Genomic DNA, 22,762 nt, shown 5'->3' with positions numbered 1-22,762 from the left:
GCAACTTCTTAATTTTTCAGTTCCAGGCATCTTATGTCAGCTTCTTGCTATGTGTGGAAGAGGATTTTGTTCTCTTTCACAACCCTGCCGTTATTCCCTCAAGCACACTTCCCATCCTCCTATCCCCTTAATATAGATATATCTTAATTTTGGTTAGATCAATATTCAGTGTTTATATTATTCAAACTATTTAATTGTTATTTACACCTGAGCTATGTTGTGTATTATGATTACTTTTATATTACACAACCTTTTGTGCTTTTTGGAGTTAATGTTGTTTGTCTGCTTAATTTTCTATGAACTTATCACTAATTTATTTTCAAACTCTCCCTTCTGTACCTCTTTTTTATTCCTCAACACATTTATTTTTATTTATTTATTTATTTTTAAAATTTATTTATTGAATCAAAATCGATTATACATATTTTTTGGGTTGAACATTGAGATATGTTGATCAAATCAATATTACTAGCATATATATTGTTACAAATCGTAGTTATTCTTTATGCCTCTTGTCCAATCTCTCCTCTTCCCCCATTCCCTCCCTCCTCCCCCCTCTAATTACCCTAGATTACTTCTCTCCTTCTGAAAGAATAATGGTTATTCTGTTGATTTGTTGCCTAGCTGATATGTCCAATGCTGAGAGGCATGATCAGGTCCCCCAATATTATCTTAGAGCAGATGCTTCTTCTGTCACTCTGAAATGGGCTTTGTGGAGAGAGACATCCTCTTCTTTTCTTTGTCTCTGCTGGTGACTCTCCTTGTGTCAGTGCACTCCACTGGTTGGCGCACCACCTGCGTGGTGGTTGTGGCATCTAGCCGCTTTCATGACAGCCATGGTTATTGTGGTGGCTGTGGTGGGCTACCAAAAGGAGGTGATGTTTTTGGCATGCTCCTTGGCGCTGGCAGTGTGCCTGGTTGTGGGGTGTGTCTGGTCCCCTTCTCCATGCCTCTGGTCCCTAGGCGGGCCCCAAGGTGCTGGCATGGTGTGCCTCGTTGAGGGAGGGTGGTCTGGTTCCCTTCTCCATGCCTCAGGTCCCTGGGTGGGCCCCAAGGTGCTGGCACAGTGTGCTTTGTTGTAGGAGGGCAGTCCGGTCCCCTTCTCCGTGCCCTGGGTCTCTGGGCAGGCCCCGAGGTGCTGGCGTGGCTTACCTGGTTGTGGGAGGAAGGTCTGGTCCCCTTCTCCATGCCTCTGGACCCTGGGCACGCCCCGAGGCACTGGCATGGTGTGCCTGGTTGTGGGAGGGTGGTCCAGTCCCCTTCTCCATGCCTTGGGTCCCAGGGTGGGCCCTGAGGTGCTGGCGTGGTGTGCCTGGTTGTGGAAGAGAGGTCTGGTCCCCTTCTACATGCTTTGGGTCCCTGGGCAGGCCCCAAGGTACTGACACAGTTTGTGTGAAAGTGGGAGTGGAGTCCAGTCCCTGGATCCAAGCCTCCAGTTCCCAGGCAGGCCCCAAGGTGCTGGTACCTCTCCTTTTAATACATTCAAATACATCTGATATTCTATCAGTTTTATCTTCTTGGAGTCATCTCTCTCTGAGTCTTTTGACCTGCTCTAATCTGAACCTGTTCAACCTTTTACTCAGCTGTCATCCTATGTTTCCCTTCACTTTTATCCCCATGATTTCTTTGCCTTTTGTGTTCAGTCCCTTATCTCCTTCATCCTATGCCTGTTAGTTTCCTATTGTTGCTGTAACAAATTACCATAAATTTAGTGACTTTTTGATGGAAATGACATTTAAAGTGAGCCCTGAAGGTCGAATTGGAATTGACTAGCTAAAGAGTGAGGAAGAGGATTATAGGCAGAGAAAATAGTATGTATGAAGGAACCTAAGTAGTAAAGAGCATGTTGTTTTTGAGGAAATTGCAGTATGGGTAGAGCAGCGAGTTGAGAGTGGAGGGGGAGTGGTGTGAGATAAGGATGGAGAGGTGGGCAAGGGCTATACCAAGGAGGCCTTACAGGCCTCATTCAGGATTTTCAAATTTATTCTGAGGGCAATGAGAAACCATTGAAAGGTTTTGAAAAGGAGAGACATGACCAACTCTACATTTTAGAAAAATCTATTTGGATGTATTATGAAGAATGGATTGGTAAATTTAAAGCCAGGAGATCAGTTTAGAAGCGATCATCTGAGAGATCATGGTGGCTTGGATTAATGTGGATGAAAATGGAAGCAAATGAATGGATTTGAGAGATATTAAAGTAGGAGATTTGCCAGAACTTAATGAGGCGCTGGATGTATGGGGAAGGAAAAAAAGAGAAGAATCAATCTTGACTTTCCATTTTTCGCATGATAAATGTTTTTATTTTTCTTTCTCTTTTTTAAAATTTTAGCAGTTGGCTGGTAAGGGGATCCAACCATAGTCTAACCAACTGAGTTAACCAGCCAGCCCTGGCATGATAAATATATCTTGGTCCTATAAGACAAAAGTGAGGTCAGTGTGGTTGGCAGACATTGGTAGATTTAGTCTAGAGTGGCTGTAACGTTGCCTCCTTTCATTTCTGCCTATGAAATTTTAGGGCCAATGAAATGTGAAATCTGAGAGGAGTTGTCATATACATATAAAAATGGGTCTTTGCATCTTCTTTTCTGTAGAAGGGTTAGATTTTACCCAAGGGCATGCAGATTGGAGAGCTGCCATAAGAAAATTAGAGTGCTGGATGCTTAACTCAGTTGGTTAGAATGCCATGTTGATAATACTAAGGTCAAGGGTTTGGATCCTTGCCCAGCTAGCCACCAAAAAAAAAAAAGAAAAAGAAAGAAAATTAGAACCTAATTTTCCTATGAGTTTTTTCCCCTCTACTTGTGATTGTGTTTATTTCTTGTCTATTTATATCTTGTTTCTTCCCCAAAATGGTTCGAGGCAGTTTATATTTACCCACATATTTGCCATTTCTGGTGCTCTTCATTTCTTTGTGTAGATTTAAATTTCAATCCAAATTTTCTTCTGCCTGAACTTTCTTTTTTTTTTTTTTTAAAAGATGACCAGCAAGGGGATCTTAACCCTTAACTTGGTATTGTCAGCACTGCACTCTCCCAAGTGAGCTAACCGGCCATCCCTGTATAGGGATCCGAACCCGTGGCCTTGGTGTTATCAGCACCACACTCTCCCAAGTGAGCCACGGGCCGGCCCCCTGCCTGAACTTCCTTTAACATTTCTTATAGTGTAGGTCTGCTAGCAATTCTTTTTGCTTTTGTTTCTCTGAAAAAATCTTTACCTCACCTTACTTTTTTTTCTTTTTTTTTAATGGCTGGCTGGTACAGGGATTCGAACCCTTGACCTTGGTGTTATCAGAACCAAACTCTCCCCAGTGAGCTAACTGGCCAGCCCTTCACCTTCCTTTTTGAAAGATATTTTTGCTGGGTACAGAATTCTAGGTTGAATTCTTGGCGCTTGTGCTGGCTATAAAGATGAAAGTGGATCTAGTTCTGTAGGTGACTCAGTGAAGAGCAGGCCCCTGCTCCGCCAGTGGTGCTGGAGCTGGCTCTAGAGGCTGTAGGGTTTTTTCTTATAGTACTTTGAAGATGTCACTCTATTGTCTTCAGACTTGCATGAATTCTGAGAAGAATTCTGCTGTCATTCTTTGTTCCTCTGTACATGATATACCTTTTTTTCTGGCTGCTTTTAAGATTTTTCTCTTATTGCTAGTTTTTAGAAATTTGATTATGATCCGCCTTGATGTGGCGTGGTTTTCTTCATGTTTCTTCTGCTTATGGTTTCTTGAGTTTCTCGGAGCCATAGGTTTATAGTTTTTACCATATTTAGAAATTTCTCAGACATTATCTTTTTTTGGGGGGGGGGTGCTGGCCAGTATGGGGAATCGAACCCTTGACCTTGGTGTTACAAGGCTGTGCTCTAATCAACTGAGCTAAGTGGCCAGCTCACAGATATTATCTTTAAATCTTTTTTCTCTGAGTATTTTTCATTATGGATAAATTTTTGTTGCTACAGGTTTACTGATTTTTTTCTTTTGCAGTGTCTAATTTGCTGTTAATTCTACTCAGTATATTTTTTCTTTCTCTTTTTTTTTTTTTTTTTTGGCAGCTGTCTGGTACAGGGAACCAAACTTTTGACCTTGGTGTTACAAGGCTACGCTCTAACCAACTGGCCTAACTGGCCAGCCCAGTACATTTTTTATTTCAGATATTTTATTTTTTATTACTATAGGTTCAACTTGGGTCTTTTTTTATATCTTCCATTTCTCTTCTCATTATGATCATTCTTTCCTTTAACTTTTTGAAAATATGAAATAAATTTTTTATTTGTTTGTTTGTTTGGGGGTTATTTTTTGGGCACCTGGCTGGTATGGAGATCTGAACCCTTGACCTTTACCTTGGGTTGAATGTCCCCCTAAAACTTGACCCCCACTGTGACAGTGTTAAAACGGTGGGAAATCCTATTATGGTAATTGAAAGGTGGGGTCTTGAAAAGGTGATTAGATTGCAGGACCATGCCTTAATGAATGGATTAAAAATGGTGGTCATGGGCGTGGTTATGAGGGCTTTAAAAAGAGAGTGAATGAGGAGGTTGGTATCTCTTGCTTTCTCTGCTCCACAATTGGGCAGTGTATCACACTGAAATCACCCCCAGAGAAAGCCTTTACCAGATGTGTTCCCTCGACTTTGGACTTCCTAGCCTCAGAAACTGTAAGCAGTACATTTCATATTCTTATTAATTACCCAGTTCTCTGTATTTTGTTATAAGCAACAGAAACGGACTAATACAATCTTGATGAAATAAATTTTAATAGTTGTTTTAATGTCCTTATCTATAATTCTGTCATCTCTGTTTTTTTGGTCTGTTCTGTTGATTTCTTTCTCTTGACTACAGGTCATTATCTTCTTGCTTCTTTGCATGCCTGGTGATTTCTTTTTTGAGATGTCATTCATATATCATAAAATTCACTTTTTTAAAGAGTACAATTCAGTGGTTTTTTATTTTATTCACAAAGTTGTGCAGCCATCACCAGTATCTAATTCCAGAACATTCTCATCACCACTCCAACCCACTTATAAGAAGACTCATGCTCATTAGCAATCACCACTCCCCATTCTCCCCTCCTTCCAGCCCCTGGTAAGTACTGATCTATTTTCTGTCTCTGTGGATTTTTCTGTATTGACATTTCTTGTAAATGGGAGCATACAATATGTGGTCTTTTGTGTCTGGCTTCTTTCACTTGACATAATGAATGTTTGTAAGGTTTATTCATGTTGTAACATGAATCAGTTCTTTATTCCTTTCCATGACTGAACAATATTCCATTTTATGGATATATCTGGTAATTTTTGACTTGATGTTGGACATTTTTATTTTATATTGTTGGGTGCTAGATTTTGTTGTATTCCTTTGTAGGGCTTTGTTCTGAGATGCAGTTAAGTTATTGGGAATCAGTTTGATCCGTTTGATCCTGCCTTTTAAGCTTTGTTGTTGTGGTTCTAGAGCAACCTTTAGAGTCTGAGGTAATTTGGCCCCACTAGTAATCCTTCTGAGGATTCTTCTTGATACCCTGTGTATTAGAGATCTTTCTGTGCCAGCTAGTGAGAACACAAACTATTCCCAGCCCCTTATGAACTCTGGGAATTGTTCTACCTACTTCTTTTTGGTGGTTCCTGCCCCACCCTTGGATATTTTCCTCACACACATACACAGATCACACTCCATTAAAGTCTTGAAAGAGGATCCCTCTCTGGATCTCCAGAATTCTCTCTTGTGTAACTTCCTCCTATCTAGTATTTTGCCCTGGAAATTCTAGCTGCTTTGGCCTCCCTGAGCTCTGAACTATGTTCATTCAACTGAACAAGATGCCATGCTTCATGTGGGCTACTCTTGCTGTTCTGTGGGCTACCCTTGCTGTTTGTGGCCTAAAAACTGTCTCCAGGTAGTAAGCTAGGGCAGTCATTGGGATCACTTTGTTTGCATCCCTTCTCTCAGGGATTAATGTCCTGGGCTGCCTGTTGTCCAAGTCTGAAAACTATTATTTATGTATTTAGTCCAGTTTTATAATTTAAGATGGTAAGGTAAATCTGGTCCCTGTTACTCCAGGCTGTGGTTTAAGGCAGTTTAAATGAAATGAGACATATAAAGAAATAATAGAAAAGTAATAGTAACAAACACTAAGAAGCTGGTATTCCAGTCATATGAATAATATTATTACAATTATTAAGTGCTAGTTTTTTCTCTGAACTTCCCACAAATCAGCACCGAAAGGAAAGAACAGAGCAAAAGGTTATCTTATAGAAGAAATAAACAATTTTCAGTACAGAAAAGAAATGCTTTTTACTCTAAATTTCAAGGCAGATTTATCTCTTGGGACCTTATATGGGGAACTGCTATGAGTTTTTTTACATCTCTGTCCATTGTGACAGCTGGGGCAGCTGGCGGGAGTGATGCTGAGGCGACGGCTGCTGACTGGAAGAAGTGTGACTTGATTGCAAAGATTTTGGCCTCTTGTCCCCAGCAGTGTCTTTCACCAGAGAATTACTACAGGCATATTTGCCCTCAGGTAAATAATTTTGTTTCTTTTGACTTTTTGAGGATTATGTGCTTATTTATAGAAGGAGGACTTTTAATGATCCTCTAATATTGAGGTAAAAACAATATACTATGTAAATTCAGAGAGGAAATTTCTTAATAAATGAATAGAAACTTGTGGAAGAGACTGACTGTATTATTAGGTTTAAGAATGCCTCACTGTTATTAAATAACTAGTCCAGCTTGCTCTCAGAGAATATGAAACTAAACTTTCATCTTGTTCATTACTTTCTCTCTTGGTATGTTTTTAATTAGTTTTTAAAAGTAGATATTAAATAAACAAGGTAAATTAGCATGGTACATAATTTAAAAAGCACAGAAGAGTAAACTGAAAAGTAAGTCTCCTTCCCATCCCTTTTCTCTAGTCTCTTACAGGTAATCACTGTTAAACAGTGACTAAAAAATAAACAATTTCCTGTGTATTTTCCAGAAATATTCTATGTATTATGCATATATAATTGTATGTGAATCTAGTGTGTATATATTCTAATTTTTATCCAAATGAACATGCTGCACACACTGTTTTTCATTTTGCTTCTTTCACTTAAAAATGTACCTTGGAAATCATTTCACGTAGAGTCATTTCATATAGAGCCGCCTCATTCTTTTTCATGGGTGCATAATATTTCACCATAATTTATTTAACCAGCCTGCTATTGATGGACATTTGAGTTGTTTCCATTCTTTTGCTATTACAAACCACACTGCAGTTAATATTCGTAAATCTTTCTGCATATGTGTGAGTACTCCATAGGACAAATTTCTAGAATTGAAATTACTAGTTCAAAGGATATGTGCATTTAAATTTTTTTTGATATTGTTTATTTACCTGTTTTCCTATACCTTTGCCTGCATAGTGTGTTATAGAACTTTTAGATCTTTGCTAATCTGATAGATGAAAAATGTGGAAGCAATTTTCTTTTTCTTTTTCTTTTTTTGTGGCTGACTGGTATGGAAGGACTTTTCTTAATCAGTAGTCCCTGTGAATTTAGATGTAAGACACATCTTTTGGAGAATAGTCCAAAGAAGGCCATTTGGTTGTTAAACTGATCTTCAGGGTTCTCGTGGGTAGGCATGCATAGGAACAACATATTACAATGCAAAGAGCTTATATTGAAAAATACTAAATATATTTATCAGTTGCAATGATGAGTAAATATTTTCAAAACTAGTAGCTATGGTTTCTGTACTTAACAAAATGATAAAGTCAAAGCACAGGTTTCAGGCTTGATGAATCTTTTTTGGCAGTATTTGAGGTCACATACTGTTTTCAGACAGAAGGTTCTTTTGTCTGCAAAAAGTGCAAAAGTCGCTTTTAATTCAGCAATCAAAAATTAATTTTCCATTGGTTGCTTTTGGTGCCACTCACAAGCACTAGGGATAAATGTTTGTTTGTTTATTTTTGGTGGCTGGCCAGTATGGGGATCCAAACCCCTTAACCGAATGTCTATTTTTGAAAATAAAATAGACTCTTCTCAGGGATAGTTCAGACACAGCAGGCTCCTCAGGCCCTAAATATATTTAAATGCCTTGAGCCAAAAATTTCATATGGCAGTGCTATTTATAATAGCAAAATTTGGGGTTAAAACTGAATGTCTGGAAATTAGAGAGTAATTTAAGAAATTCTTACAAGCAGCTTGCATGGAATATTTCTTGAGGAATTTATAGCAATATGAGAAGTTTTCAGCAGTACACAAAGCTAAGTATTAAGTATGGTCTCAAAAAAGAAAAAAGAATCCTTGCTATTGCAAGAAGGAAAAAAAAAGTAAAAAAGAGAAAACAATTATACAGGAAATACATTGGAAAAAGTATACCTAAAATGTTTATAGTGATTTGGGAAGATTTTTGTTTTCTTCTTAAAACTTTATTTCCATATTTTCTGCAGTGAGCATGTGTTTTATGAATTGGATAAAATTATTTAATAAGGGCCAAGCCCGTGGCGCACTCGGTAGAGTGCTGCGCTGGGAGCGCGGCGACGCTCCCGCCGCGGGTTCGGATCCTATATAAGAATGACCGGTGCACTCACTGGCTGAGTGCTGGTCACGAAAAAGCGACAAATAAATAAAATAAAATCTATTAAAAAAAATTATTTAATAAAAGCATAGTCTTTCCAGCTCTCATACCCTTTGATATTGGCTGTTAAAAAAAAAAATTATAAAATCAGTGCTATTGTAGTGAGTTTATTTTTTAGCTTAAAGAAATTAATGCTTTTTCTTCTTAGTAAATGTCATATTCCTTGCAAAGAGTGATTACTTCTTATAATTTTTCTTGTAGATTCTGGATTTATTTCACTTTCAAGATAAATTGACAGCACAACAATTTCAGAGAGTTGCCACTACTACCTTTATAACTATGTCGAGAGAACACCCACAACTGGCAGCAAAATATTTGCTTCAGCCAATGTTAGCTCCTCTTCATCGATGTTTGAATACAACAGGTAAAGGAGGAAATCTGGTGATGGGGTATCCCTCCCTCTAAAGGACCTTCTTGAGTGTTTCAGATTTAAACGATTTAAGTCTGTGGTATTTCAGTGTCTTTAGTTTTAATTTCTACCCCTGACTTTTTATTTTGAAAAATTCATTTCACAAAAGTTCCAAGGAGAGTACGTTAAGTCACTTTTATACACCTAGATTGGCCAACTATTCACATTTTGGCCACATTTGTTTATCTTTATTTCTTTTATTTATTAATTATTATTATTATTATTTTCTTTTTACCTTTCTACACACATAAACATACTCGTATCTTTTCTGGAACATTTGAGAGTTAGTTGTAGACATCTTGACACCTCACCCCTAAATACTTCAGCATGCATCTCCAAAGAAAAATGTCGGTCTCCTATATAACAACAATGTAATGATCACACTCAGGAAATTGAACATTTATACAATACTGTCATCTAATACACAGATTTTATTCAAATTTCCCTAATCATCCCAATAATTTCCTTCATAGCAATTTTTTAGAAATCTAGAATGTAATCAAGAATCATGCATTGCATCTACTTGTCATGTCTTTTTAGTCTCATTTAATGTAAAATAGTTCCCTAGTCTTTTGTTTGTCTTTCACCAGCACATTTTTGAAGAGCCCAGGTTATGGAATGTTCCTCAATTTGTATTTTTCTAATTGTTTCCCCATGATTAGATCCAGATTGAACGTTTTGGCAGAAATACTTTGTAGATGATGTTTTTATTCTTAGCGCATCACATCAGTGGGTACATATTATCGGTTTATTCCATTATTAAATTTGATCATTTGGTTAAGGCAGTAGCAGTCAGATTTTTTCACTACAAAAATACCTTTCCTCCTTAATTATTTAATTAATTAAAATAATTAATAAGTAATCTATGGGATGATAGTTTGAGACTGTGTGAATACCCTGTTTCTCAATAGTCTTTTGTTCTGTGGCTTAGTATCCATTGATGGTTTTTGCCTGAAAATGCTGACTTTCTATTTCTTTTATACTTTCTAATTTGCTAGTTGGTATTCTGTAAAGAAGAGCTTTTCTTTCTCCCTGCTCATCCCTTCTTAAAAATAATTAAGTGTCAGTATAGATTTTTTTATTCAATGTGTTACCAAACATTCCTTCATTCATTTTGATGCTCAGATTTTCCCAGACTTGGACAGTAGGTTTAATTCTGTTTTAATGTCTTAAAAGATTGACACTTTCACCATTCCCCTCACTATATTTTCATGCATCAGTGAATTTAATGCTGGAATACAGACTATGATTTCAGCATTCTTAGTGAGTAAAAAAACCTTTCTAGATAGTAGTTCGTAAGGTTAAAAAAATAAATAAAATTTATATTATGGTTAAACTAAATTTAGTTCTATATAGACTTTGTATAGAAGTCATTTGTAGTATAAATTTTTCTGGGGTGTGTATAGGGTGGGATGGGTGATGTGGGTATGGATAGAGAAAGTCTAATTCTTGTGTGCAGTAAACTTCACCAGATTGAATATTGGTAAAGTGAAATTTGTGATATCACTCAAATCATAAACTTGGTATTTGAATAAATAATTAAAATTTCTTATACTTTTGATGGAAATCTACTCTAGAATCAGTATATTCTTCGAAAAATGAAGTATTATTCTACTGGCCTTCAGTGTTATAGTATTACAGTTCTTATATGTGTAATTTCATGTATTAAGACTATACCTCATTACTAATCTATTTATTTTCTTGTCCATAACTAATTAGGCATTGCCTTTAGTCTGGAGCAGTGGTTCTCAAAGTGTGGTCCCAGGACCAGTAGCTTTAGTGTCATCTGGGAGTTTATTAGAAATACAAATTCTTGGGCTCCACTCCAGACCTACCTATTGAATCAGAAACCTGGGGTGGGGCCCAGTGCTCTGTGTTCTAACAGGCCCTCTGGGTAATTCAAATACATGTTCAAGTTTGGACACTGGTTTAGAGCCTGTACTTGGGAAGTCTAGATTCAGCCCATTTGTGGGTCAGTTATGTTTGTTCTGGACCTTGTTAATTCGTTCAAGGAATTTTTTTTGCGGGGCGGGGAGGCAGCTGGTCAGTATGGGAATCTGAGCCCTTGACCTTGGTGTTATAACACTGTGCTCTAACCAGTTGAACAAACTTGCTAGCCCCATTCAAGGAATATTTATTGGACATCTATCTGCCCGGTATTCTTTGTGTGTTAGATTAGATTTGCAACACCAGCTATGTGTTTTGTATATACAGTCTATTGATAACAAAAGGGATCAACCAAGTAAGAATATGACTGATCATATATGATCCCATCACTGCCACTGGAAAAACAATCTAAAGAATAAACTTTCTTATTTTGTTTTTTATATTATCATATTTTTAGGACTATGTGACAATTATGAATTACCATATTCTATCCATTCCAAGACACTTTTTTTCACATTAAAAAACTTTTATTTTGGAAATCTTTTTCACATTTTAACAATTCTGCTATCAAGATGCATCTCATGATCACTGTTGGCCAGGTGGCAATTGTGAAGTTGCCTGTGCCTACAAATGAGCATCAAAATTTGCAGAATGGATGTCAGTAACTTGGAATAAAATTGTGAAGACAGTAGTGGGATGAAGGACTCTTTTAAGAAATGTTGCGTCACTTGGGTTCTTGGTGGCACAGTAGACGATGCATCATGGAAAAACATGAATATCAGTAATGGTGTTAAAATGTTTCAGAAGAATTGGACTCAATGTGAAGTTTTAAGAATTCTTTATCCCATTTATTTAGCTTATATAAAGAATAATATATAATAAACCTGTATGTCTAAATAAGTCTGAATACTTTTAATACTTTTTAAAAAAACTATTTAAAGGGAAATTTTCAAACACATGCCTACACAGATTGTATAATGAACTCCTGTGTACCTATCACCTAGACACAACTGTCAATTCTATGCCATTTTCATTTCATTTAATCCCCAACTTTTCATTCAGTAAATTTAAAATTAAAATTCTAAGTGATAATGTTTCATAGGTCAATTGGCAGTGGTTTATTTCTTTCTTAGTAATACATAAAATAACAATTCATGTTTATAATCAATGGCCTCGGCACCATATTGTACAGTGGTAACCATGTTGATTTTCTCATCTTAGCTGTACTTACCAAATCATCTTTCTGGTAAAACTTTCTTCCTTAGGCTTAGTGTCTTCTATTCAGTGAGGTGCTGAGTGGGTAATTCTGTTTTATGTTCTTTAGAGATTCCAGAGAGTGACCTGGTGCCTGGGACCATTTTGGTAACAGAAGAAGAATTTAGTAGATGTATTGAGGATGTGTTTAAGGTTGGTAATTAAAGTCACTAATATTTTTAGCTAATGTTTGTACTTAGTCTTTTAAAGTAATTTTGCCTTTTAATTGGTTTTTCCAAAGTTGGAATAACTAATCTTAAACTCTAAACCATCAAAATCGTTTCACTTTGAAAACTGGAAACTATAAGCTGACATTTAGTGGGAAAAGTGATATAATTTGAAGCCCTGTTAATTTTATTATTTACTCTGAATGTTAAAACAGTTTAGATTCTCTAACTGACAGTAGGCGTTGGTGGTATAGTGGTGAGCATAGCTGCCTTCCTAGATTCTCTAACTGGCACATACCAGTTAGAGAAAGCATGTCTTGATGAAGAAAAGCATGTCTGATGAAAAGCATGTCTTTTGAAGAAACTGACAGAAGCATTTTCAATGTTGTAGGCTTCCTAAAAGTGAATCTACTTTATAACTTTTGGTAGTAATCACCATCATAAAGAAGTAAGGCTGAATAAATGAATCCTGCAAATGACTGTCTAAATATATAATGAAAATGAAAACAAGAATATGAATTGTATGTTCTTTATTATTATAATCTTATAAATATATATAAAATATATATTTTTAGACAGAAATGAAATCCTATTGTATTAGGCCAGATGGATTTGAGTTTTCTTTATAGTTTATTTCAATACATTTATAATAATATTTTACTATTTAAAATATTTACACTAGTAAACAGCTTTCAAAATTATATTCCATATAAAAAGGTATAATTGCTTTGGAAAATAGTTTGGCAATTCCTCAAAAAGTTTAAAACATGGAGTTACCTATGTCCCAACAATTGCACTCCTATATACCCAGGGGAAATGAAAACATGTTCACATGAAAACCTATACATGAATGTTCGTAGCATTATTATTCATATTGTCGTGTTGTTGCGCATGATTTTAAATTTTGTTTAAATGGCATTGTAGTATAATTCTGATTCATTCATTTCACTGCTAGATGTTATTTCATTGTGTGATATACCAGCACTTACCTGTTTGTTTTTCTATTGATAGACATTTAAGTTGTTTCCAGGGAATTTTTGCCAATCTGTTGGGTGCATTATGGTTTTAATTAGCTTTTCACTTATCACTGGTGAGGTTGAAAATCTTATTGTGTTTTTTGTTTATTCATGTTTTTTCTTCTGTAAATTGTTTAAGTATTTTGCCCCTTTAAAATACTCGGTTATTTGCCTCTTTAAAAAAATTTTAGGGTAAATCTCTTTTTATAAAATAGCTTTATTGAGGTACATTTTGCGTACCATAAAATCATCTGTTTTAAATTCAAAGATTTTTACTAAGTTTATAGATATTTGAAACAGCTACCACAATACAGCTTTAGGACATTTCCTTTATCCCAAAATGATCCCTTGTGCCATTTAGTTATTCCTCGTTTCTACTCCTAGTCCCAACCGCTAATATGCAGAGAGCTTCTATGCCTCCACAGATTTGCTTTTTGTGCATATTTCATATCAAGGAATCACGCAATAGGTGTTCTTTTGCTTCTGCCTTCTGTCATGTAGCATATATTTCTAAGGTTCATCTAGGTTGTTGCATGTATTAGTGTTTTGTTCCTTTTTATTGCTAAATAATATTTCATTGGTTGACTATAACCCATTTTGTTGGGGTTTTTTTTGGCAGCTGGCTGGTATGGGGATTTGACCTCATGACCTTGGTGTTATATACCACATTCTGTTTATCCATTTATCAGTTGATGGAAATTTGGATATAGAGTAAATCTTTTTTTAACAGCTTTATTGAGATATAATTCACATAACATACAATTCACCCATTATTTATTTATTTATTTATTTATTTATTTATTTATTTATTTATTTATTTATTTATTTATTTTTGTCCTTTTTTGTGACTGGTAAGGGGATCGCAACCCTTGGCTTGGTGTCGTCCGCACCGCGCTCAGCCAGTGAGCGCACCGGCCATCCCTATATAGGATCCGAACCTGTGGTGGGAGCACAGGAGCACTGCTGCGTTCCCAGCGCTGCACTTGCCTGAGTGAGCCACGGGGTCAGCCCCACCCATTTAAAGTGTACAAATCAATGCCTTTTTTATATATTCATAGGTTTGTACAACCATTCTCAGAATCAATTTTACTTATTTATTTATTTATTCATTTATGCATTTATTCATTTATTTATTGGTGTCTGGCCAGTAGGAACCCCTGACCTTGATGCTATCAGCACCATGTTTACCAGCTGAACTAACCAGCCAGCCCCACAGTCAGTTTTAGAGCATTTCATTACCCAAAAAGAAACTTCCTCACATTACTTAGCTGTCATTCCTGAATCCTTCTACTACCACTCCCCTCCCCTAGCCCTAGGCAACCACTAATCTACTTTCAGTTTCTATAGAGTTGCCTATTCTGAACATTTCATATAAATGGAATCATACAATATGTGGTCTTTCATGATTGGCTCCTTTCAGTTAGCATGATGTTTTTAAGGTTTATTCATATTCATATTGTATACGTATACGTATACATGTATATGTATACAATATTCATATTGTAGCATGAATCAGTATTACATTCCTTTTTATTCTCAAATAATATTCCATTGTATTAACATACTGCATTTTGTTTATCCATTCATCCCTTGACGGACCTTTGGGTTGTTTCCGTGTTCTGGCTATTATGAATAGTGCTGCTATGGATCTTCATGTTATTATGTATAAGTTATTATGCGTATGTATGTTTTCATTTTTCTTGGAATTCCTGGAATTGCTAGATCATATGGTGACCCCATGTTTAACTGTCTGAGGTACTGCCAAACAGTTTTTCATAGTGGCTGCATCATTTTATATTCCCATCAGCAGTGTAAGAGGGTGTAGAATGAATCTGAAGTCATGTTCTTTCAGATAAGAAAGCAGATCCTTTTTGTTTTAAGTTTTCTATATGATACTAATAAATTAGATATAAAATGCATGTTTAAAAATTCAAAACTTGAGGGCCGGCCCATGGCTTACTTGGGAGAGTGTGGTGCTGATAACACCAAGGCCACAGGTTCAGATCCCTATATAGCGATGGCTGGTTAGCTCACTTGGGAGAGCGTGGTGTCGACAACACCAAGTCAAGGGTTAAGATCCCCTTGCTGGTCATCTTTTAAAAAAAAGAAAAAATTCAAAACTTGTTCTCTGTAGCACTCACTTTATTGTTAAAGTGAAATGTTTACTACCCTTTATTTAATTTGACTATTTAAAAAAACAGAGTATACCCTTTACAGGGCACAAAAATATGGAATTAAATTGCTCATAGATAAAACATGTCATGATGACTTAGTGAAAATAATGCTGTTTTTATTTTTAATGCTTTACTTACAGACTCCTGAAAAGTTGGGTCTTATATACTGCTCTAAATATTGGTAGGCAAGGATTTTTCAGATTTTGAAAAGACAAGAAATTATATAGAGAAGTCTAGAAGCAAATATTTTTAATTAGAGAACAAGGCCCTATTAACTTTCAGAAAGACCATCTTTAGTCATATCCCATCTAAGGAATATTGTGATAGAAAACTTAAATGGTTGGGTGTGGAATGTCAGAAAGACTGAAAGTACTGTCAGGGCAGGGGGAGGACTAATTGTGACTAAAATTTGGTACAGACTCCTCATAGTTAGTATTCCTTGGAAATCAATAAACTGTCTTTACCAGAAAAAGAAAGCAAAACAGAGAATTTCTTTCTGGCAAGAGAATTAGCCTCTAAAAAACAGAGAGAACCGGCAACAGTGAATCCTGCCATTTCTCCTATTCTTGACTTCCAAAATGGGAAAACCCCTTGTAGTATTGTGAACAATTTGGTAAATTTAAAACCTCCTGGAGAGGCAAGCAAACCGTTAGTTTGCTGTAGACACTTGATTATGCACCAAGGATTGGGACTGTCATGGAACGAGGAGGGGTGTAAAAGGGTAATTATTCTCTCTGCAAGGTTTCAGCAGCTCAGCTGCAGTTGCAAAACAGGAAATGTGTATGTTGGAGAAAAATGGTAAACACTGTGTAAAATTTAGCAACAAAGGATATGTTGTCTTTATTAACTTTCTGCTAATACTAAATTATAGAGTACAGCTCAAAGGCAGGAAATAAGGAAATCCTCTGGATGGGTGAACAGCAACTCACAGGGTAACAAGGGGGTGTTTAATTTTAGAAAGGCATTTGGGAACACTTCCAGCTCTGGTTTTTTTGTTTGTTTGTTTGTTTTTTCTCTTTTTTTCTTCCTATTAACAGGTTTGTTGAGATAAAATTCACATAAAAATACAATCTGCCCATTTAAAGTGTACAGTTTAGTGCTTTTTGGTATATTGATAGGGTTGTGCAACCATCAGAACAGTCTAATTTTAGAATATTTTTGTCCCCCCTAAGAGAAACCTTATTTCCATTAGCTGTCATTCCCCATTCTCCACACCTTGCCCCCCGCCCTAGGCAACCACTGATCTACTTTGTCTCTATAGACTTGCCTATTTTGGACATTTTATATAAATGAAATTATACAATATGTGATCTTAGCATGATGTTTTTAAGGTTCATCCATATTGTAGCACGAAGCAGTACTTCATTCCTTTTTATTGCCAGATAATATTCCATTGTGTTAACATACCACATTTTGTTTATCCATTCATCAGTCAATGTATATTTGGGTTGTTTCTACTATTTAGCCCTTATAAATAATGCTGCTATAAACATTGGTATGCAAGTTTTTTGTGTTTTACATTTTTCTTGGGTATATGCCTAGGAGGAAAATTGCTGGGTCATATGGTAACTCTATATTTAATCTTTTGAGGACCTGCTAGACTCTTTTTCCAAGCAGGCACACCATTTTACATCCCTACCAGCAATCTCTGAGGGCTCTAATTTCTTCACATCCTGGCCAACACTTGCTATTATCTGTGTTTTTGATTATAGCTCTCCTAGTGGGAGTACAGTAGTATTTCATTGTGGCTTTGATTTATATTTCCCTACTGGCTCATGATAATGAAATAATGATAATGATAATGAAGCAGCTTTTTATATGCTTATTGGCCATTTGTATGTCTTTGGAGAAATGTCTATTAAGATCCTGTCTTCTCCTCTTGTTAAGAGGTATCAAAAAAAAAAAAAAATCCTTTGTCCATTTTTTTTTTTTAATGCATTCCCAGACAACAAGTTTCTTTGCTTATTTTTAAATTGGGTTATTTGTCTTTTTATTATTGGTGGATTGAAGGGTGGGACTTTGGCTCACCAGCCCCTCTCTTCAGAGAAATCCTCCTCACCAATCTTCTGTCAGTCTGATCCTTCTCTACCCTCTTTTTTTTTTTTCTTTTCTTTTCTGGCCAGTATGGGGATCCAAACCCTTGACCTTGGTGTTGTAACACCCACATGAGCTAATCAGCCAGCCCTTTGATGATGAGGAGTTTTTGTAGTCCTTGTTGATATAAAAAGAATGTGAGGCCAAATGAATATAGCAAGGGTTTATTGAGCCAGTATGACAATTGCAACCAGGAAGACACATAGATCAGGTTGCCCTGAGAATGAGTTCCGAAGGCCAGCAGAGCTTAGCATTTTATAATTACAAGAAGGGGGAAGGATCAAAGGAGAGAGAGAGAAGGACAGCCCCACTTAATCACTTCATCAGGTTTTCTATTAGTTGTACATGACACATAGATTTGGGATTGTTACTAGGTTGCTTCCTACTTGCAGCGATGTAGGGTAAGGGTCACAAGAAGCATTCTAAATTATTTTATGTTTTTTTGGTGACATTACATCTGCTTCTGAGTAGAAAGGGTCTTATGATAATGTCTTCCAAGACAAATAGACATAACTACTGACTTATCCCAGATCTCCCAAGGCACTATAATTTAGCTGAACTGGTCAGAGCAGATTTTTGGTTATCATGCTCAGCCTGTTCTCATCTTAGTCTGGTGTCTTCCTTTGGAGTTTTAAGTCTATCTTTTCTTGGTGCCTCACTTGGCATTTCCAATTCAACCTCCTGTGTCATGTGTATTATTGCAGCCACCCATCCAGCTGCCACCCCAAAGCCTATGCACTAACCGCAGAGCAGTGGTGTCATCTTTATACTCTCTCCAGATCAGATTGGTTGTCTGATTTCTAAGACCTTAACAGAATTAGAGGGAACAAATTAGAAGTTAGACCAAATAGGCACAATGACAGCAGAATGTCAGTAGAGAGGAACAAGAAAGGACACAGAAAACTACCCCCAAAAAGGGCTGGCCAGTTAGCTCAGTCAGAGTGTGGTGTAGTAACACCAAGGTCAAGGGTTCGGATCCCTGACTGGCCAGCCGCAGAGAAGAAAAGAAAAACTACCCAAAAAGAGCATAATTATTTGAAAAGGAAAGTCTGTTGGGCTGGTATGTTCAGTATACTTTGTTTAAAAAGGCAAGGATTGCATATTAGAAATATTTTCTTCTGAAAACATTAAAATATAAATACATTTTGGTATTTAAAGGAATAAATCCTCAGCTCTCTGAATCAAAATTTTATGGTGGAAACAAGTATAAGGGAAGGACTTTTTATGCTTGTGTCCTTCATGTACATCAGCATGGTTATGATAGCTCAGGTGGCCCAGGTGGGAAGTTGTCAGTGTATAGGTGTACATATAGGTGCTAGTTAAATTGAATTGAAGGGGCTGGCTGGTTAGCTCAGTTGGTTAGAGCATGGTGCTAACACCAAGGTTCAGGGTTTGATCCCTGTACTGGTCAGCTGCCAAAATAATTAATTAATTAATCAATTAAATTGAAAACTAGGCATAGCCCCTTGTACTTAATCTGCATAAATAATTCTTGTTTCTATGTATGCGCCTTAGATCTGGTAAAATTTTCTAAGCCAAAAAGAGGATGTGCTGCTGAAATAACTTTCAGTCCATTGGCTCCCCTTTCTCTCTCCTGAGACCTTGAATGTCTGTGGCCCAATCCCTAGAGTGCTTAAATTCTTTTGTCCTCCTTGTATGAACGAGAGTAGTAGGGTTTTTCTTTGCCTGGAAAGGTGAAGATTGGCCTAGATTGCAGAGATTGGTTCTGGGTAGGACAGAGTAAGCTAATTGCAATTCTTTTTTTTTTTTTTTTTAAACATGATCGGTAAGGGGATCTTAACCCTTGACTTGGTGTTGTCAGCACCACACTCTCCCAAGTGAGCTAACCGGCCATCCCTATATAGGGATCTGAACCCATGGCCTTGGTGTTATCAGCCCCATGCTCTCCCAAGTGAGCCACGGGCCAGCCCTTGCAATTCTTTTTTATTTGGACATTTTCTTGCCCTTACGATGGCTGGACAGATTCTGATATGGGGTGAAATGTTTCATTTTAGTATTCTTCATAATACTTGCCCGAGACTTCCTAAAAGTAGAAGAAATGCTAGGGTAGGAAAGACTAGAAGGTACTTAATCAGTTTATTTTCTGCATTCTCATTTCCATTTTATCTCTCTGTTTCCAGATTCGGGGAATCTTGACTTTAATTATCCAAGTGTTTCCCCCCATCTAATGTTAATGAATTTCTAATTACAGTTACCCTGTCGGATTGGGCATTTGTCTCCTCTTTTGAATTTTTAAATAAATTTGCAGAGTAAAGAATAATAGAATCTGGGCCGAGCCCATGGCGCACTCGGGAGAGTGCGGCGCTGGGAGCGCGGTGACGCTCCTGCCGCGGGTTCGGATCCTATATAGGAATGGCCGGTGCGCTCACTAGCTGAGTGCCGGTCACGAAAAAAGACAAAAAACAAAAAAAAAAAAAAAAAAAAGAATAATAGAATCTTAGAACTGGAAGGAACTTTAGAAATAATTTAGTATAACCCTGTTTGTTTGTTTGTTTTAATAGACTTTATTTTTAGGAACAGTTTTAGGTTCGCAGCAAAATGGAGTGTAAAGTACAGAGACTTCCCATATACCTTCTGGCCCCCAGACAGCCTCCCCAACTGTCAACATCCCCCACCAGAGTGTTTGTTATTATTGTTTGTTATAATTATGAAACTACATTGACACAGCAATATCACCTAAAGTCCGTAGTTTACATTAGGGTTCCCTCTCGGTGTTATACATTTCATGGGTTTGACAAATTAACCTCTCATTTTATAGTACAGGAAACAAAATCCAAAAGATTATGTGACGTGACTTATCCCAAATTATACAGCTAGTGAGTGGCAGAGCTGGTCTAGGAACCAATCTTTCCTTCTCTCTGTCTCTCTATCACTCTGTCTGTGTTTAGAAAAGATAATATTTACACATGTACAAATTTAAGAAACACAAAAGCTTTATAATGAAAAGTTAGTCTCCTTCCCACCATGGCCCCTCCCTAAAGGCAATCATTCTCTCCAGAAATTTCCATCTATACTTGAACTGTGGACTTCGAATTACGAACAGAGGACTAAAAGAAATGCAGTATCCTTCAAAGCTGTGGGAGTTGCAAATGTTAGGTTTTCTGTGGTTCAGACTCTGGTATAGTGCGGTAGAAAGCAGCTGGACCTTTGACCCAGACAGACCTAAGTTGGAATCTGGCTCCAGGTTGACTATCCATGTGAGTTTAAGTGACTTATTTAACACTTGAGTTGTGGGGATGAAATAAGGTAACTTTTGGTAGGTTCATAACATACCGTAGCACATAAGTGCTCAAAAAACTGTCAGTTCCCTTTTGGTTCAGGGAAACTTTTAAAAAAAGACTATTTTATGCAATATCTTCTAAAAGCTTGCACAGTGCAAAATACTTGCTATATAAGGTAACGTGCCTTGTTCTTTTTCTTCTCACAAGTCTTAATTAAATTCAGCAAGTGCATTAGAAGTTCTGGAACTACTATCAAAAGGATCACTGTAATGTTTTAGAAGGCAGTATTTGACTAGTTTAATCTTTAGTAGGGGTAAAATCAAGTTCCAGTCTGTACCAAATTTCAGTTTTAGGATTCAGTCAACTTGATTCTGAATAGGCCCATCATGTTTATATTTCCACACATACATATATATATCTATAAAAGATAAGGCCATAAATTAAGAAAATAATTCCATTTATAATAGAATCAAAAGAATAATAAAATATTTAGGAATAAATTTAACATTTGCATGAGGCTATATTCTTTATAAAATACTTTAACGTGAATTATCTTAACTGGTCTTTATGCCAAAAGTTTATTGTCTGTCTTATAAATGAGAAAACTGAGACCAAGAGAGGTTTAAATGTCTTGCCCATATTCACTCACTTATTAGGAGATTTCAGGCAATCACATAGTTGGCGGAGACAGAGTTTACATCCAAGTTTTGTAACTCCTGGCTTCCTGGCTCTTTCAAGTACTGTACAGTGGTCTCTAAGGGACACGTTTAACAATGTAATGAAAGTGTAGGAAATGAGGACTTCTTTCTGTTTTGTTTTACTTTGTTTGCTTTGAAACAAAAACATGTTTATTCTTAATACTTTTGACATTTTGATTCCTCCAAGTATTTTCTTTCTCTTTAAATTTTTGGTAATCCTTCCAGAGAAATTCCATCCTCCAGATATTGAAGGTAGATGCTAAATAAGCCAATATAAAATCCATCCTCCTTTTGTGCAATGTGCTCTTCCTTCCATGGCTGAAGTTCTATGATTCTGTTCAGCTAATTAGCAATGATTGAATAGTTCTCTAGCTATAGTTTTAAAGGAAAAGTGAAAGTACATAGGGCATTGTAGTAAAGCTTTTGAGAAAATAACTAGCAATTTACTTTGTTCGTTTGTTCTTTGATTCAGTCACTCACAAAAATATTTACCAAATACCTACCGAATGCCAGACACTTTGTCAGGTTTACAAATACAGAAATGAGGGGCTGGCCGGTTAACTCAGTTGGTTAGAGCACAACCTTGTAACACCAAGGTCAAGGGTTCGGATCCCCACACCAGCCAGATGCCAAAAAACTCCCCACAAATACAAATACAGAAATGATTACAAGCCAACCACTGCCTTCAAGGAGCTCCCAGTCAAGCAGACAAAGAGTTATAGTAGTGTGTGATCCATAGTTAGGAATATCCAGAAATATGAATCCATCACTTGTTGTGTAGAAGTCCTCCAAGCTTAGATGAAGTGTTGTAAAGCTTAACTGCACACGCCTCATCTCATGGCTGGACCTGTGAAAGAAAGCCGAGGTGCAGTCAGAATGGAATGTGGAAATCCCCAGAAAGGAATAAGGAAATCCCCAGACTGCCATTCGGGTCATTGGTACTAGTCTGTATCCTTGTCTAATCTGTTCTGAGCCACTATGGTTTTCATAGATCTATAACAGCCTCTTATTTTGCCTCTCAGCACTTTCTACGTGTTTATAGTGAAAAAAGGACAGGTAGGTATGGAAGTTCAACTTCTATTCAAAGCATCTTTTCACTAACCCTCAGAGAGGCTTCTTCATGCTAAACAATTGAGAAGTTACCTTTACAGTCTGTCTCTCCTTTCCCTGCTTCATCTTTCCCGTCTCCTGGTATTTTGTTTGGTGATCCCTAGTTG

The 22,762-nt window shown here is 36.8% G+C and overlaps 1 protein-coding gene across 1 annotated transcript in view; it reads left to right on the top strand.

The window, feature by feature from the left end:
- Positions 1-22,762, top strand: part of TANGO6 (transport and golgi organization 6 homolog) — a 174,796-nt gene that overhangs the window by 13,697 nt on the left and 138,337 nt on the right. The window contains exons 5-7 of the mRNA XM_063110649.1: positions 6,366-6,502; positions 8,806-8,968; positions 12,225-12,307. Coding sequence (XP_062966719.1) covers positions 6,366-6,502; positions 8,806-8,968; positions 12,225-12,307 — 383 coding nt within the window. The remainder of the gene's footprint in view (positions 1-6,365; positions 6,503-8,805; positions 8,969-12,224; positions 12,308-22,762) is intronic.

The sequence above is a fragment of the Cynocephalus volans genome, chromosome 10 (assembly GCF_027409185.1).
Source record: "Cynocephalus volans isolate mCynVol1 chromosome 10, mCynVol1.pri, whole genome shotgun sequence".
Lineage (NCBI taxonomy): Eukaryota > Metazoa > Chordata > Mammalia > Dermoptera > Cynocephalidae > Cynocephalus > Cynocephalus volans.
This window is presented reverse-complemented; position numbering and strand designations above follow the sequence as displayed.